At 41.6% G+C, this 17,975-nt stretch overlaps 1 protein-coding gene and 1 long non-coding RNA gene across 4 annotated transcripts in view; one reads left to right on the plus strand and one right to left on the minus strand.

Moving 5' to 3' along the window:
- Window positions 1-3,289: 3,289 nt before the first annotated feature.
- LOC101026650 lies at window positions 3,290-5,374 on the plus strand. Its single transcript, XR_162796.5, has 2 exons — window positions 3,290-4,289; window positions 4,824-5,374. It is a non-coding gene; the product is annotated as an uncharacterized LOC101026650 (long non-coding RNA).
- The window catches only part of FBXO47 (F-box protein 47), a 40,539-nt gene continuing 27,426 nt past the window's right edge, over window positions 4,863-17,975 (minus strand). For 2 of the 3 annotated variants that reach the window (XM_021928286.2, XM_021928285.2), the window contains exons 10-11: window positions 16,278-16,437; window positions 4,863-5,013 (exon numbers count right to left, since the gene is read on the minus strand). In XM_021928286.2, coding sequence (XP_021783978.1) covers window positions 4,895-5,013; window positions 16,278-16,437 — 279 coding nt within the window. In that variant the 3' untranslated portion in view covers window positions 4,863-4,894. Of the gene's footprint in view, window positions 5,014-13,707; window positions 14,676-16,277; window positions 16,438-17,975 lie in introns of those variants that run through there. The other variant, XM_003912916.5, reaches the window with a different exon arrangement.

The following is a 17,975-nucleotide window of genomic DNA, read 5'->3' on the forward strand; positions in this document are numbered from 1 at the left end:
GTGTGTGTAGCTGTAAGGTGCTGCTGCTGTGTGTGTGTGTGTGTAGCTGTAAGGTGCTGCTGCTGTATGTGTGTGTGTGTGGCTGTAAGGTGCTGCTGCTGTATGTGTGTGTGTGTAGCTGTAAGGTGCTGCTGCTGTGTGTGTGTGTGTGTAGCTGTAGGTGCTGCGCTGTATGTGTGTGTGTGTAGCTGTAAGGTGCTGCTGTGTGCGTGTGTGTGTGTCTAGCTGTAACGTACTGCTGTGTGTGTGTGTTCTGTCTGCTTGGGGGCACTGGCCTATGGCCCTCCTGGGAGCTCTGCTGCCCTTCAGGGAGAGAATGACTTGTCCGGACGCCAAAGGATAGTTTGCTGCTGTCTGACAAGCCCTCGGCCCCTAGTTCCTCCTTGCTGAGAACTCCCCACCAACCTACTTCTGGCTTCCCACCCGCTCATTCCTCTCTGCCCAACTTGGTGATGCTCCCGAAAGCTTCCCTGAGCTCCGTCTTGTCTTACTGTGTCACTTCCTCAGTGATGAATCTGTACCCACTAGCCAGAGCCCTTGGGGCAGGCGATGAGTCTAATTCATCTCTAAATCCCTGGTACTTGCCCAGGAGCAGGTGCGGAGCTGTTGAATTAATGAATGAGCTCGGCTGGGGAGCAGTTCTAGCACTCTGCCGCTGCCAGGCAGAGAGCAGGAACTCCATGCGTTTAAGGAATGAGATGACAGGGACAGGGCATTCCGCAGTGGGATGGGACCTGGCTAAAGCTGTCTGTAAGGTGGCCTGGTAACCCAAAGCACTACTCACAGTGCCTTCTGAATGTAATCTTTAATACACATCCCCTTTCTTCCTTCTTCCTCACAACCCTGTGAGAGAAGTAACTACTTATAGAGGGGCTCACTGAAACCCAGAAAGGCAAAGCAGATTGGTGGCAGTCACAGTGGCAGAGTGGGGCCTGAGACCCCCATGTGATGCTCACAATCTGGTGCTGTGCCATCTGGCCGTGGCAGGCCGTGTGCCTGTGTCCTTGGCAGCTCTCAGATGCGTGTCTCCTGGGCTCCATGTTTTGCTCCAGGTGCCCAGGGTCTGTGACTGGCCAAAAGGCCAGGCGGCCTCCCCTCTTGCTCAGTGGGCTTGGGAAGAGGACAGTGGTAGAGAGGTGAGTCTGGCCCTGCTCAGTGCTGCCAATCAGCCTCAGGTCCAGCTGCTTGAGGGGCATTTCTCTCTTGGGGCTCAGAACTAAAGCATTCTCCAGCCTCAGAATCACAGCAGGGTGGAGAGGAGGAGGGCTCTCCTGAGCTGAGCATTTGTAATCTGGAGAATGACATGGCCAGAGTCCGCCGAGCTGGGCCAGTGTGGGGAGCATCCGAGGCGGCCCTGGGTGGTATAATTAGAGACAGCACTGACACCTGCTCCCCTCCAGGGGCGCAGGCAGCCCAATACTTTCCCAATAGAAGGGAGTTTGTTGGCAAAGCTTGCCTCATGTTGGCCTACCCCACTCCTCAGGAGGCTTCATTCACCTTCAGATCTATTTGAGGGAACAGTGCTTTGGGGGGCATTGCTGCCACGTCTCCACTCCCTGCTCACAGAAAGCTCTGCCTCCTGGGAATGGGCCAATGGGAGGGGCTCTGGATTTCCTTCTGAGTGGCCTAAGTTCTTGAGGTCTAGCATTATGAGGAGGTTACCAATATATCTTAACCCCAGGCCTTTAAAAAAAAATACTATTTGGGGTGGGGGCCAAGGAGACTAGGTCTCAGAGACATCCTAGGGAATTTTTTAATTTAATAGGAAATAATTGAGGCTTATAAAAAGGCAAAAAAATCCTGGCTAACATGGTGAAACCCCGTCTCTACTAAAAATACAAAAAATTAGCCGGGCGTGGTGGTGGGCGCCTATAGTCCCAGCTACTCGGGAGGCAGGAGAATGGTGTGAACCCAGGAGGCGGACCTTGCATTGAGCAGAGATCACACCACTGCACTCCAGCCTGGGCGACAGAGTGAGACTCCGTCTCATAAATAAATAAATAAAAATAAAGAAAAGAATAAAACAATTCTCTTTTCCCCCTCAGAAGAAACCACTTGAATTTTTTTAATTTCAGGGATGCCCCCTGAGAATTCTTCAGTGTCCTCTCTGTGTATAACACTATGCTGAGCTTTTGGAAGAGGATACCAAAGAAAACAAAATTAGGCCCAGTGCAGTGGTTCACACCTGCAATCCCAGCACTTCGGGAGGCTGAGGTGGGAGAACTGCTTGAGTCCAGGAGTTTGAGACCAGCCTGGGCAAAATGGCAAGACCCCGTCTCTACAAAAAAAGAAAGAAGGAAAACAAAACAGTGGGTAATGACTGCAAGAGACGAAGGAGTGAGTGGAGGAGGGGTCTCTGGTGCCCATCCTGTAAGTGCACCCTCTGCAAGTTGAGCAGTGCACGTGGGGTGTAGAGGCCTTCCAGACCAACAGGGGGAGCAGTGTGGGGCAAGAGGAAGAATATGAACTTTGATGTCTGCGTGCTTAGTTTTGAATCTTGGTCTCTGACATTTCTTATTTATTTATTATTTTATTTTATTTATTTTTTTGAGATGGAGCTTCACTCTTGTTGCCCAGGCTGGAGTGCAATCTCAGCTCACTGCAACCTCCACCTCCCAGGTTCAAGCTATTCTCCTGCCTCAGCCTCCCGAGTAGCTGGGATTACAGGCATGCGCCACCACGCCCAGCTAATTTTGTATTTTTAGTAGAGGTGGGGTTTCTCCATGTTGCTCAGGCTGGTCTTGAACTCCCGACCTCAGGTGATCCACCCGCCTCAGCCTCCTAAAATGTTGGGATTACAGGCATGAGCCACAACACTAGGCCTTTTACTTCTTATTTTATTTATTTATTTATTTTTGAGACAGAGTCTCGCTCTGTCGCCCAGGCTAGAGTGCAATGGCACGGTCTTAGCTCACTGCAACCTCCGCCTCCCAGGTTCAAGCAATTCTGTAGCCTCAGCCTCAAGAGTAGCTGGGATTACGGGCATCTGCCACCATGCCCGGCTAATTTTTTTTTTTTTTTGAGATGGAGCCTTGCTCTGTAGCCCAGGCTGGAGTGCAATGGCACGGTCTTAGCTCACTGCAACCTCTGCCACCCATGCCCGAGCTAATTTTTTTTTTTTTTTTTTGAGATGGAGCCTTGCTCTGTAGCCCAGGCTGGAGTGCAGTGGCACAATCTCGGCTCCACCTCCTGGGTTCAAGCAATTCTCTGCCTCAGCCTCCTGAGTAACTGGCATTACAGGCATGCGGCACCAAGTCTGGCTAACTTTTGTAGTTTTGGTAGAGCCAGGGTTTCACCATCTTGGCCACACTGGTCTTGAACTCCCGACCTTGTGATCCACCTACCTTGGCCTACCAAAGTGCTGGGATTACAGGCGCGAGCCATTGTACCCGGCTGGTCTCTGACACTTCTAAGCTATGAAGGATTAGGTAAATTTCTGGCCATCTCTGACCCCCATCTATGAAAGACTCGTAGGTGGTTGAAATTGCACCACATGTACAATATCTGGCCCAATGTAGGAAATGTGTAAATGTTAGCTTCATCCCCCAGGGAAGCCCACTGAGATCCATATGAGTCCTTTGTGTCTCCCCATAATGTGACCTTTAGAAGTTGCCAATGGCCCACCCAATACCCAACCGTGATTTTTCTGAGATAATCTGCCCTAGGTGTGTGAGAGGAAAGGCGAAGAAGGCAGTCAGGAGGATTCACTCGCGGGGGAGCTGGGTAGGATCCTATCTCCTCCTACATCCAGAGCATGCAGGCTCCATTTAGATACAAAGGGGTCAGATTGGGTTACTGGGGAGAAATTGAGCCCCTTTGATTCTGCGGTTCAGTGGGTCTAAATCTGGCAGCTCCTTGGCTATCCACCCCCAGGCTTTGTGATTGGTTGGCTGTGGTTGGTGGGGGGGCAGGAAGCTGCTGGTGGAGCTGCAGCATCCTTCAGTCTCAGGCCCCCAGGAGGGGGAGGGGAAAGAACAAGGGCTGAGCCGTGGAGGGAAGAGGAGCCATTTCTCTCCACCGATTGCAACCTCCGTGCTCACAGCTCACGTTTCACCAGAATCCAGGGGCCTGGTCGGCCTAGGAATCCACAATGCTGGATATTTTCATCCTGATGTTCTTTGCTATCATAGGCCTGGTCATTCTGTCCTACATTATCTATCTGCTCTAGTGGCCTGGAGCTGCGGCTGGAGCCTGCTGGAGAACAGCTCAGAGGGAAGGATGGAGCTGAATGGCCGAGTGCCCTGCTTGCTGACGCACCGGTGGATTTTTGCTTCTGGCTGTTATCTCGGGTATTGATTTAAAAAAAAAAAAAAAAAAGAAAGAGTTTGCTTTCCTATTTTTTTTCTCAGACCACTCTGAAAAGAATAAGAAATGCCAGCTTCTTTCTTTGGGACCTAATTTAAAATAAGAGTTTAAAAATTACAAATAAAATCTACAATGCAAAGGAGTTTTAGGCAGAATGGGTTGGGAGTGATGGGTGTGGTGGGGAGGGACTATTATTTCCTAATTTCTTCTTCAAGTTAGGTGCGCAAACTCAAGTTGTCTATTTTCTTCCGGTAATTAAAGATAAAACACATCTTTGCATGTCAGCATACTTGCAACATAGTTGTTTACGACTATGCTTGTATAATTGCATTACTTAATTATTGACTCATTCTTATTTGAGGGTGAGACAGCAAATAATTTTACTTGGGGTGGGGCTTTCGGGGAGATGTCCCAACTGTGGGATTTGGTGGAGAGGAGGGAGGAGCTCCTGGTACTTGGGAGCTGATACCTTTGCAGCTGTCCCCATCTAAGCCTTTTTATTTCTGGGTTTCTTACAGCTCCTGGTCTCTCCAGTCCAACAAGAGGTCTCTCATCCACAGCAGCAGTCCCGCTGCCCAGCAGACCTCTTTCAGAGCCTTCCAGACATGGCTGACCCCTGGCAAGCAAGGGGCTTTTTGAGCTGAGAGGCACTTGGCTGGGACATCAGGAATTCATGGACATGGCTGGCAGATACTGCATGTGTTTGAGCTGTAGATAGAGGGGATTGAGAACAGAAAGTTGAAATGGAGACTTATTAAAGTTACAGTGGAGAACTGCTCAAAAATTCATTTTGAATTAAGGAAACTTAAATTCATTTTAAGTTTCCTTAGATCTAAATGCAACTGCACATTACACTCAAATATGTTCCTTCCTTCTCACACACAGGGCTCCCTTGTGAAACTCAAGGGGAAGTTCAAGTTGTCCATCTTCACCTATGAAGTAGTCACTTTATCACTGTCTTTACAGATTGCACAATCTGGGGTTTTGTGGTTTCTCTTGTCTCACTCTCCAGCCAGGAAGAACTTGTCCTTTGAGTTTTTAAAATTTATCATTTCTTCCCTACCTCAAACCACTTGTATCCCAGTTTCTCATTTAAAGGGAGAAATGGTTATATAGTCCTCATCCTTGCAGCTGATTGAATTATAAATGATAGAAACAAGATGGCTATACTTATTTAGGAAAAATCTCTTACCCCAAAATGAGTGGGTGTGTGTGTGTGTTTTGTCAAAGATCTTTTCTGGAAAAAAAAAAAAAACTTTCCACATAGTTCTCTGACCCATTAGAGTTGAAGAAACTATATATTTTGGGATTCAAAGTAGAATTGGCTTGCAAATCTGGGGTGTTTATTCCTTTTACAAGTCTGTCGTAATTGTTCTACATTTAATTTTCCCTTCTCACTTAAAAATAAACAAGGAGAGTCAGGCGCGGTGGCTCACACCTGTAATCCCAGCACTTTGAGGCGGGCAGATCACCTGAGGTCAGGAATTGGAGACCAGCCTGGCCAACATGGTAAAACCCCATCTCTAATAAAAATACAAAAATTAGGCACGGTAGTGCGTGCCTGCCGTCCCAGCTACCTGGGAGGCTGAGGCTGAAGAATCGCTTGAACCCGGGAGGCAGAGGTTGTAGTGAGTTGAGATCATGTCACTGCACTCCAGCCTGGGAGACATAGTGAGACTACAACTCAAATAAAATAAAATAAAATAAATAAATAAATAAGGAGAAAGGTTAAATTAATAGCTTTTAGTAATAACACTGTGTCCAATTTCCATGTTTTAAAACAAAAATTGAGGCATTATATGTCACAATTAAAATGGAAAAGTTGCATTTAAAAATTATGGACAAGGCCAGGCACAGTGGCTCACGCCTGTAATCCCAGCACTTTGGGAGGCCGAGGCAGGTGGATCACTTGAGGTCAGGAGTTTGAGACCAGTCTGACCAACATGGTGAAACCCTGTGTCTACTAAAAATACAAAAATTACGTGGTGTGGTGGCAGGTGCCTGTAATCCCAGCTACTCAGGAGGCTGAGGCAGGAGAATGGCTTGAACCTGGGAGGCGGAGGTTGCAGTGAGCTGAGATCACACCTCTGCACTCCAGCCTGGGTGACACAGCGAGATTCCATCTCAATAATAATAATAATAATAATAATAAAAACATAAGAATTATGGACAAGAAAAAACACAATTCTGGAAGCTTTGTTTTGGCAACAGATTATGTGACTTTGCATAAGTCATTTAAACTTCAGGGCTAGGCCAGGCACTATGGAACATGCCTATAATCCCAGCATTTAGGGAGGTAGAAGCAGGAGGATAGCTTGAGGCCAGGAATTCCAGACCAGCCCAGGCAACATAGCGAGACCCCCATCTCCACAAAAATAAAAAATAAAATAAAAATAAATAAATACATAAGCTTTAGGTCTTCTGTTTATTCTGTCAAATGAAAGTGTTAGGCCAAAGTCGCATTATCTCTTTGGAAACTACATCATTGAGAACAGAATTCCCATAGAACAAACTCTTAATAGGTCACTGGTAGTCCCCCTTTTCTGAATATTCTCCCCAACATGACATTTTATAGTGAAAATTTAACTGCAAAACTCCGTTTTTTTGTTGCACCAACAGCCAGATTTTGATGAGAAAATGGCCATTATTTATTTACTCCAAATATATACATTATGTCAGTGATAATTTGCCTAAACTGTTTCAGGAATATTAACAAGTATGATACTGCATTGTGGTATACTGCAAAAAGATAGATAATCTGACATACATGGATGCAAGAAGCATGACTGTGAACCTGGATATATTTAGGAATGATCTTCAGTGGAGTCCTTGACGTGACATTTTCCACTAAAATATTCTTCTAACTCCAGTATAACTTAGTGTTTCAAACTACAATTTCCCTCTTCAAGCCAAGACAGCAGCTCTACATCCTTACCTAGGTAATTCAGGCAAGTGCCAGTATTTTGGAGGAGTTCAAATTAGAGTTAGTTATGACGGTATAGATCTTTAAGGTATAGTCTAACCAAGCTTGCTCTGGTCTTTTGTGACATCAAGGCTTCTCAGTCTGTATTCTTACAAAGTTGAACCAACTAATCAATTCAGTGAAAAAAAACCAGCAGATTTCACTCATACACTGGTGACATATACCACTGGTATTGGGTACAGTGTAAGGAGAGAAGATTACCCATCTCTTCAGTTGTAAAATAGGATTTAAAAAAAATAAATCAATACATTTTGGAAAAAATGTATGACTTTGTGCTTATATTTATGCAACAGTATGCTAGCTTATAACAGGGTTTTACTGTATTATTTTGATAGTTGTTTAAATTTTACATTTAAACTATTTGTATTTTGGCATCCCAAAACATAATAAAACACTGAAAAAAGTTACTTCTGTAATATAAGGTTTTGTATAAATTTTATAAATCTGTGTCATAGGGTAATTTTGTCCAATAAAATGTCAATGAAATAAAAACCACTCTGAATAGATTACTTAGAAAAAATCAAGTGACAATGCTAAGAATCATTACACTAATACCTGCTTTCTTGATGAAAACGGGGTTTGTGGGGAAGAATGATGTATTTTATTTATTTTATTTTTGTTTTTTGAGACGGAGTTTCGCTCTTGTCACCCAGGCTGGAGTGCAATGGAATGATCTCGGCTCACTGCAATCTCTGCCTCCTGGGTTCAAGCGATTCTCCTGCCTCAGCCTTCTGAGTGGCTGGGACCACAGGCATGCACCCCTATGCCTGGCTAATTTTTGTATTTTTTTAAAGTAGAGATGGGTTTTCATCATGTTGGCCAGGTTGGTCTGGAACTCCTGACCTCAAGTTATCTGCCTTCCTCAGTCTCCCAAAGTGCTGGGATTACAGGTGTGAGCCACCATGCCTGGCCAAAATGTCATTTTGATTTTAAATTACTCAAAAATAATGGGACTTTTCCTTAGTAAGGCATCAAAGCACAACTGAAGTGGAAAATTGTCTTTGTAAATTACATGCTTTGGCTTTATCAAACTATAAATATTTTCAAAAAGTCTAGAGTATCCTCTTCTAAGTCAGTTTTGCACCCATCTATTTTAAACAAAAATAAAACCAAAGTCATATATTAAGAGGGGAACAGAAAAAATCATTGACACAACGCCCATTATAAAATCAATCACACTAAGGCAGATACATTTAGAAATGTTTAAGAACATCTTTGTACTTAAAATTTAAACTGTGAGACTGCCAGGCACGGTGGTGGCTCACGTCTGTAATCCCAGCACTTTGGAAGGCTGAGGCAGGTAGGTCACTTGAGGTCAGGAATTGGAGACCAGACTGGCCAACATGGTGAAACCCCATCTCTACTGAAAATACAAAATTAGCTGGGCGAGGTGGCACATGCATATAATCCCAGCTACTCAGGAGGCTGAGGCAGGAGCATCACTTGAACCCGGAAGGTGGAGGTTGCAGTGGGCCGAGATTGCACCACTGCACTCCAGCCTGGGCGACAGAGTGAGATTCTGTCTCAAAACAAAAAACAAAAAACTGGTCGGGCGTGGTGGCTCAAGCCTGTAATCCCAGCACTGTGGGAGGCCGAAACAGGCGGATCACGAGGTCAGGAGATCGCGACCATCCTGGCTAACACGTGAAACCCCATCTCTACTAAAAGATACAAAAAACTAGCCAGGCGAGGTGGCGGGCACCTGTAGTCCCAGCTACACGGGAGGCTGAGGCAGGAGAATGGTGTAAACCTGGGAAGCGGAGCTTGCAGTGAACTGAGATCCGGTCACTGCATTCCAGCCTGGGCGACAGAGCAAGACTCCGTCTCAAAAAAAAAAAAACCAAAAAACAAAAAGACAAAAACAAAAAACAAAACGGTGGCTCATGCCTGTAATCCCAGCACTTTGAGAGGCCAAGGTGGGCAGATCACGAAGTCAGGAGTTCGAGACCAGCCTGGCCAACATGGTGAAACCCCGTCTTTACTAAAAATCCAAAAAAAAAAAAAAAGTTGGGCATTGTGGCACGTGCCTGTAATCCCAGCTGCTCAGGAGGCTGAGGCAGGAGAATTGCTCGAACCCAGGAAGCGGAGGTTGCAGTGAGCCAAGATCACACCATTGCACTCCAGCCAGGGCGACAGAGCAAGACTATGCCTCGAAAAAACAAACAAAAAACAAACAAACAAAACAAAAAACAAAAAAACACTGTAAGAGGCCGGGCACTGTGCTTCATGCCTGTAATGCCAGCACTTTGGATGGCTGAGGGAAGCAGATCACCTGAGGTCAGGAGTTTGAGACCGGCCTTTCCAACAAAGTGAAACCCCAGCTCTACTAAAAATACAAAAATTAGCCAGGCGTGGTAGTGTGTGCCTGTGGTCCCAGCTTCCCAGGAGGCTGAGGCAGGAGAATTGCTTAAACCTGGGAGGCAGAGGTTTCAGTGTGACAAGATCGCACTACTGTACTCCAGCCTGGGTGACAGAATCTGTCTCAAAAAAACACTGTAAGATCTTATAGTCATGGGAAATTGCAGGTAATCCACAATATTTAATTACATATATTATTTTTTGAAACTGGTATTAAGCTATGATAATTATAGCATTTCTAGTTTAGCAGTAATTGGAATATTCATTGCTTATGGATTTAATCACTGAATTAAATAGCGGAACAGTGCAGAATACTGTTCTATAGATTACTGTTTATGAGTTATTGCTAGTAAATGAAATTATTTAATTTTATGTTAATATTAAGTGTAAGTATACACATACATAAATATACACCTAATTAAAATATTAATTTATATTAAGACATTTCATTTTTTTGATCATGGTAGAGCTATAATTAACAACTTAAATGAAGATAAGTTCCCCCACAAAAAACTCAATGACTTGCATAATGACAAACTCTGAACAAGTTGGAATGTTTTCAATTTTAACATAGTTTTATTAATATAGTAAATAAACAAAATTTAGCAAATATATTTAGTGTCAAAGAAATTTTACCATAAATACAATACTTCTGAAATAGCAATGCATATTTTCCAGTTATATGTACCTTTAAAAAAGCAGTGATCTCAGAATGTCTACAAGTATTACTATTATTATTTTAAGAGTCTTTCAAAGGGCAAATCATTGGGGTTTGTAGGGTTCTTTTTTCAGTCTCTAGTTATTTGAGGAATTTTCTGGAGTTATATTTTTCTTCTTTTTTTTTTTTCAATCTTGCCCTTAAATTGAATATATTTGTTTTCTCGATGAAAAGAATGCAATCTTAGTCCTTTGGAAATTTTTTCTTTTTTAACCTGGAGAAGACTGTTCAATGCAGCTATCTTTCAGGTCACCTTTCCTAGCTTAGTAATGCTTCAAAAACCAAGAAGCATATGTCCATATCCTGATTTCTTACAGGTTTCACAGTTACCTGCTGGTGGAAGTGCTACAGAAGTCACATTGTTAGTAAGATATCCAATAACCAAAGAGGCTTTTGTAATAGCCTTACTTTTACCTTTCACAATATTTATTGACATAAAAATCTTTAATCATACAATTGAGTACTATTTGCATAAAGAGGTTAACCTTTTAGTAATAATCACAAAGAGGTTAGTATTTGTTATTCATTGACATAAGATGGTATTTCCAGCTGCACCTTCTGTCGGGTATCTCATAATTGGCATGAGAAGGAATCCTCCAAAAAAGTGTTAAAGTTTCATAGTTTCACAAGGTACAGAGAGTTTATCACAAGTTGTACATTTTCAATTAGTTTCTCAGGAAGGTAGCATCATTAGTTTGTTAGTACTATTATGGTGCATGGTGTGTGTAGAAACAATAATAAAGATAAAGATAATAATGTGTTATTGAACTTGCCTTCTACAGGGAGTAAAAAATCATTCTACAAATCAAAGTCAAAGGAGGCTGAGGAAATCATTACAAAAAGGAAAAAGGAGCTGGGCGCTGAGGTCTGCTAATTTAGGCCAATCTTTTTTTTTTTTTTTTTGAGTCAGAGTCTCGCTCCATTGCTCAGGCTGGAGTGCAATGGCGTGATTTTGGCTCACTGCAACCTCCGCCTCCCGGGTTTAAGCAATTCTCCTGCCTCAGCCTCTCAAGTAGCTGGGATTACAGGTGCCCGCCACCACGCCTGGCTAATTTTTGTACTTTTAGTGGAAACAGGGTTTCACCACACTGGCTAGGCTGGTCTCTTGGCCAGGCTTGTCTCGAACTCCTGACCTTGTGATCTGCCCGCCTCGGCCTCCCAAAGTGCTGGGATCGTGAGTCACCACGCCCAGCAGCCAATCTTCTACTTTAAAAAACAGTACAGGCTAAATTATCTGACTTGTTAGTACTTTACATAGTTATGTTGTTATGACTGTTCCAGAGTTAGCTAGAAATTGACAGTCTCCTAACATTTTTAAACTATTCATATTCCAAATTCTCTTTTTTTTGTGACAATATGACTGCCTATACCATCACTTAAACATTGATAGTAATGGCAAGAAAAACATATGCTTTTAAAAGTTAATTTCCCCTTTAAAATTTGACATTACACTTCCTCATGACAAAGGTATTCAGCAAAAAAGAATGGACCACCGAATTGAAAAAACTGCAAATTTGGTCATAAATGTTATTTATAATTTTTAACAATTGAGTGGACAATTTGTCAGCTTGCTTTTTATTGGTGGCATAATGACACAGTTTATTTCCTGCACCCAAAGAATGAATCAAACTTTTTATGTTCCAAATTTTTGGTAAGGATGATATAATAATCTCACAATTATTAAGAATAATGAAATAAATAATGTGAGGGTTTTTTTTAATTACAGCAGCAGTCATGTCAGTTCAAGTGTATAAAGAAGATTCAAAACCCAGACCAAATATGTTTTACATGCTTCTTTTGTAAACTTGCTAAAAACAATTGCTGTGGAGACTGGGATCATTCAAGGAATTCAAGGAAACTTTACAATGCAAAATTTCTTTCTCTAAGGAAATGAAATCTAGAATCCATTTACTAAAATATTAAAAATATTCACTATTGCCGGGCATGGTGACTTACACTTGTAATCCTAGCATTTTGGGAGGCTGAGGCGGGTGGATAACCTGAGGTCAGGAGTTTGAAATCAGCCTGGCCAACATGGCAAAACCCTGTCTCTACTAATGATACAAAAAAATTAGCCAGGTATGGTGGCACACGCCTGTAAGTCCCAGCTACTGGGGAGGCTGAGGCAGGAGAATCGCTTGAAGCAGAGAGGCGGAAGTTGCAGTGAGCCAAGATTACACCACTGCACTCCAGCCTGGGAGTGAGACTCAGTCTCAAAAAAAAAAAAAAAAAAAAAAAAAAAAAATTCACAATCTCTATTTAAATATTTCACTTTTTTTTTTCCTTATTTTTTCTTTCCCTCACAGGTAGTTGAAGAGGTATGTTCTTAACTTGGAATAACCAATGTTTTGATAAATCTATGCTTTGCAAGCATGTATAGGAAAAAAGAGAGGGGAAAATGAAAAATCTAAGGTATTATTTTATACTCTGATATCTGCCAACTTTTAATCTTTATAATTCAATTCCATTTATAATTCACTGAGGGTGAATTCTTAAATTGAGAAGAAGAAAATGAAACCAGGATAAAAGCAAGAACTTTGTTTTTGCATAAATATGCTAATGAAAAACTGGAGACAAAAATTCCGGCCACCAATGGAATTACAGTTGGAAAACCCATCTAAGAAAGACAGTTAAACTTCTCACCCTGCAGAGATGAAGGTTAAGTGCCTTTACTACTGAAATATAATAAAATCCTGTTTTCACAATTTGTATTTTCTCCACAATTTTCACTCTTCCTCAGTCCTATTCATCTCTCACTGAGACCCTCTTACCAAACATTTGAGAATTTCCTACACTTTACACCCTACTTCTGCAGATACTTTCCATATCCTCTAGTGTTTCTTCCCTTCATCAGCTCCAAAGGTGAATTAAATCAAGAGCGTGGGTAAAGAAAGCCAGCCTCTGAGAAGTCCAGGTGGAAGCAATGTGTCTTCAGAAGTAAAGTGCTCAAACCCAAGGAGAAAAAAATGGGATGGGAGATCCAGGAGGACTCCAGCATTATTTCAGCCCTGTCAAGTACTATTATTATCTACTTTAATAGTAAAAGTAAAAGCAGTAGTGGCAGATGCTAGTCAGGCTGAAATAGTCCTGCAGCTTCTTGGAATCTATATACTTGAGTGAAGAGAACCAAACCCTACTCTCTCATGGGCTGCTGTAAACCACTCATACTTTTACTTTCCTTCGTCAAATCTCGTTTGTTTTGTTTTGTTTCTTTTTTTTTTAGAAACAGGGTCTCACTGTGTCACCAGGCTGAAGTGCAATGGTGCAATCATAACTCACTGTAGCCTTCAACTCCTGGACTCAAGGGATCCTCCTGCCTCAGCCTCCAAAATTTCTGGGATTACAGGCTTGAGCCACTGCACCCAGCCAAATCTCACTTTTTAAGAGAGGGAGAAAAGCTTTAGGAAGAAGTAAAAACTATTTGTAAAGATTATTCCGGCAGCAGAATAGCTATTTTCTTTCATTTTGTTTTTCTCTTATTTGCTACATTTTATTTGAATCCCTAGTAAAAGATTTGATTGTATTGAGACAATATACACCTTCCTGTATGTATAGACCTTTTGTATGATTATCTTAAAGAAGGAAATATATGTCTGTCTCTCTCTCTATATATATACACACACACACACACAGACATATACATATACTTTTTTATCTGTTAGTTCATGTAAAACATGAACAAAATATAATGTTCTTTGTAAGCATATGCCAAGAAGGTAGTAAAAACTGTGATTTGTATTCTACACATTCCAAAACACCATATTGCAAATCTTCACAAAACATTCTGGGCTATGTCTATACAACTTAAACAAAGTGAACACACATACTATTTAGTGAATTTGGGTCTAACTATAAAATGGAATTTTCTCTTGCTTCAAAAATCCACACATACAGGTTGGCTGGTCCCAGATTCTTGAACAGCTAACATTCTATTTTGGTTTGGTGTTAGGTTGACTAAAACCTGGAGAGGCAGAGCTTGTTTTCCAGAGAAATCTCAGTTCATTCTTGAGTTTGCCTGTTATTTTTATATTAATAACGATGTAAGTAGTTGCTTCTAAAATTCTATCCAGCTTTTGAATTCTTAGGTTACTTAGATGATAAAAAGTCCCATGGATGCTATTTTTTGAGTGAAAAAGTACCACTCCTCTAATCATTAGTTCAGTGAGGTTCTCTAAAGGCAAGGCTTTCTGAGGATTTAGGCAGACAGAGAAGTATTCATGGTCAAATACAGGACCTCTTTATGGAAGTTAGCCTGAGCATGTACAAGATGGAACAAATTCAGAAAGCTTCTGTCATCTTCATCACGGTCTCCTATATGCCATACATAGTAGGGAAAATAAAATGACAGTTAAAATTTTAAGTATATAATTTATTTTATTAATTAATATATTTTTTGAGATGGAGTCTCCCTGTGTTGCTCAGGCTGGAGTGCAGGGGTGCCATCTCGGCTCACTGCAACCTCTGCCTCCTGGGTTCAAGCGATTCTTCTGCCTCGGCCTTCCAAGTAGCTAGGATTACAGGCATGCACCACTACACCTGGCTAATTTTTCTATTTTTAGTAGAGATGATGTCTCTCCATGTTGGTCAGGTTGGTCTCAAACTTCTGACCTCAGGTGATCCGCCCACCTTGTAAGTATATAATTTATTTGAAACTTAAGATGTTCTAATTTTCCCTAGTAATACTTATTTATTTATTATTTTTTTGAGACAGAGTCTCCCTGTGTCGCCCAGGCTGAAGTGCAGTGGTGCGATCTCGGCTCACTGCAAGCTCCGTCTCCCAGGTTCAAGCGATTCTCCTACCTCAGCCTCCCGAGTAGCTGGGACTACAGGCACCCACCACCACGCCCAGCTAATTTTTTTTGTATTTTTAGTAGAGACGGGGTTTCACCATGTTAGTCAGGATAGTCTGGATCTCCTGACCTCGCGATCCGCCCGCCTTGGCCTCCCAAAGTGCTGGGATTACAGGCGTGAGCCACCGTGCCTGGCCTTCCCTAGTAATATTTAAACAGAAGGCTTTTTGTTAGTGACTTTACTAAGTCAGGTTAACTACTGAAATCAAGGAATTATATAAGAAAAGTAGATTAGAAGTCAGAAGAAAAGGATGCTCATCCATGCTTTATTGCTTCTAACTTTGAGACCTTGGTAAGTCAGGTAACTTCTTTAAGCCTTAGTTTTCTCATGTAAAATAGAGTTAATTATCATGTTGGTTACTTAATAAAGCTGTAAAATAATATTTACAAATATATTTTTATGCTAGTGACAGTTGGTAAGTGAGCAAGTTAAATTTTTTTTTTTTTTTTTTTTTTGAGACGGAGTCTCGCTCTGTAGCCCAGGCTGGAGTGCAGTGGCCGGATCTCAGCTCACTGCAAGCTCCGCCTCCCGGGTTTACGCCATTCTCCTGCCTCAGCCTTCCCGAGTAGCTGGGACTACAAGCGCCCACCACCGCGCCCGGCTAGTTTTTTGTATTTTTTAGTAGAGACGGGGTTTCACCATGTTAGCCAGGATGGTCTCGATCTCCTGACCTCGTGATCCGCCCGTCTCGGCCTCCCAAAGTGCTGGGATTACAGGCTTAAGCCACCGCGCCCGGCCGAGCAAGTTAAATTTTTTTGCTGTGCAAAATTGAAAGTGGTTCCTTTCAGAGCAGACTCTTCAACTTTATATTCTCCATTAAAACCAATACTAGATTTTTAAAGTGATGAAAGCCAGGAACTAAATATATTGCAAGGAAAAACAAACAAACAAACAAACAAGAAGTCTGCTCCATTTATTGTTAATTTTTTTTTTTTAAAGTCAACATAGAAATAGCTTTTTTTTTTCCTATTCTTGGACTGTTAGAGAAAAATATCTCCATTTTAGGTGGAAACTAGAGCGCATTTTTATGCACACCTGTGCACCAAGTACATTCCTACTCACCAGACATAATTGATTGCAGCATTTCCATTATAACACATGCAAATGCATTTGCCACATTCTGCAGGAAGTTATTTCTTTCCATTGGAGTGCTAAAGACTTTGCAGACTTTTTGCATCATTTTAACTGTCCAATCCATGCAGTATAGTTCTTTCTCACACACCTGATTTAGACATATAAAGCATTGTAAACCTTCATGTGAAGAAAGCTATAGAATTTGAAAATGGTGAACAATGATGAACAATGATAGTTTGTGATTTTACATAATTTATGATACCTGACACCATACTGAGTCTATACATGGGAAATGCCCTTGTAACTAATACTATTTTGCTTTCAAATGGTACGATTTTAATGGGAAAAAAGTATGAAGTAAATACAAGCCTAATTTAAGATTATCATAGAATATTATTTACTAATGCAATACCTAATATTGAAAACAGGCCAGGCACGGTGGCTCATGCCTGTAATCCCAGCACTTTGGGAGGCCGAGGTGCGCGGATCACCTGAGGTCAGGAGTTCGAGACCAGCCTGGCCAACATGGTGAAACCCTGTCTCTATTAAAATACAAAAATTAGCCAGGCGTGGTGGCGGGCGCCTATAATCCCACCTACTCAGGAGGCTGAGGCAGGAGAATCACTTGAACTCAGGAGGCAGAGGTTGCAGTGAGCGGAGATCACACTGCTGCACTCCAGCCTGGGGGACAGAGCCAGACTCCGTCACACACACACACAAAATAAATATATATAATATATATAAAACAAATATATATATATATAAAACAGTTACTGAACATAGAAAAAAAGAATTCTGCTCATTTACTCATTCAATAAACATTTATTGAGCACCTGTCAGGAGCTGAAGATGCAATGAGAAACCATAAAGACATGGCTCTATTTTCAAGAAGTTCAATGAGGATGACAGACAAATGGGCAATTTCAATAAGCAAGAGAATTGTATGGTATTGTCGACTTTCCATCTTGAGAATTTTAGGGAATAAATTTCTTCATTATTGAAAAAATAAATATTTAAAGTAAATATTACATGTTCCTGCTAAAATTGACTGAAAAGTAAAAAGTTTCTTTACTAACATCCTTAATTGCCAATTTAACTCACATAGCCAAATAAATAATGCACATTATTAAAATAAACTGTATAGTAGTGTAACTAAATAATAGCACTGTGATAGGAAAGATCTATTGACTATTATGTGTAAAATACTGTACTAGGAACTATGAAAGAAATAAGTGACACAGCACTGGATTTCAAAGAGCTTGCAGTCTATTTTGGGAGATGACCTACCCCACACATACAGTGGCTTAAGCACACTAATAGTAAATGAAGATAGAGAAGACAAATCAGAGGCAATTCAGAGAACTTTAATGATCAGAATTGACATGTTAATAAGAGAAGGCTTTCTAGAGAAGGCTTCCCCACCCCTAGTGATTTTCTCTCCATTACATTTGCTATAGTGCTGCCAAAACGATCTGGAAAAACACAAAGCCAATTATGTCTCTCTCTTTCATATAACTTTTCAGTAGCTCCCTATTAGAAAATGGATTGAAGCTCCACAGAATGGCCCACAAAACCCTTCCTTACCTAGCCTCTCCCTTCACGTCTAATCTCACCTCCTTCTACTCTTCTGCAGATTTTACCCTTCAGAAATCATACTCAGCTGCTTACAGTGTTCTGAATACAGTC

This window comes from Papio anubis, chromosome 17 (genome assembly GCF_008728515.1).
Source record: "Papio anubis isolate 15944 chromosome 17, Panubis1.0, whole genome shotgun sequence".
NCBI classification, from domain to species: domain Eukaryota; kingdom Metazoa; phylum Chordata; class Mammalia; order Primates; family Cercopithecidae; genus Papio; species Papio anubis.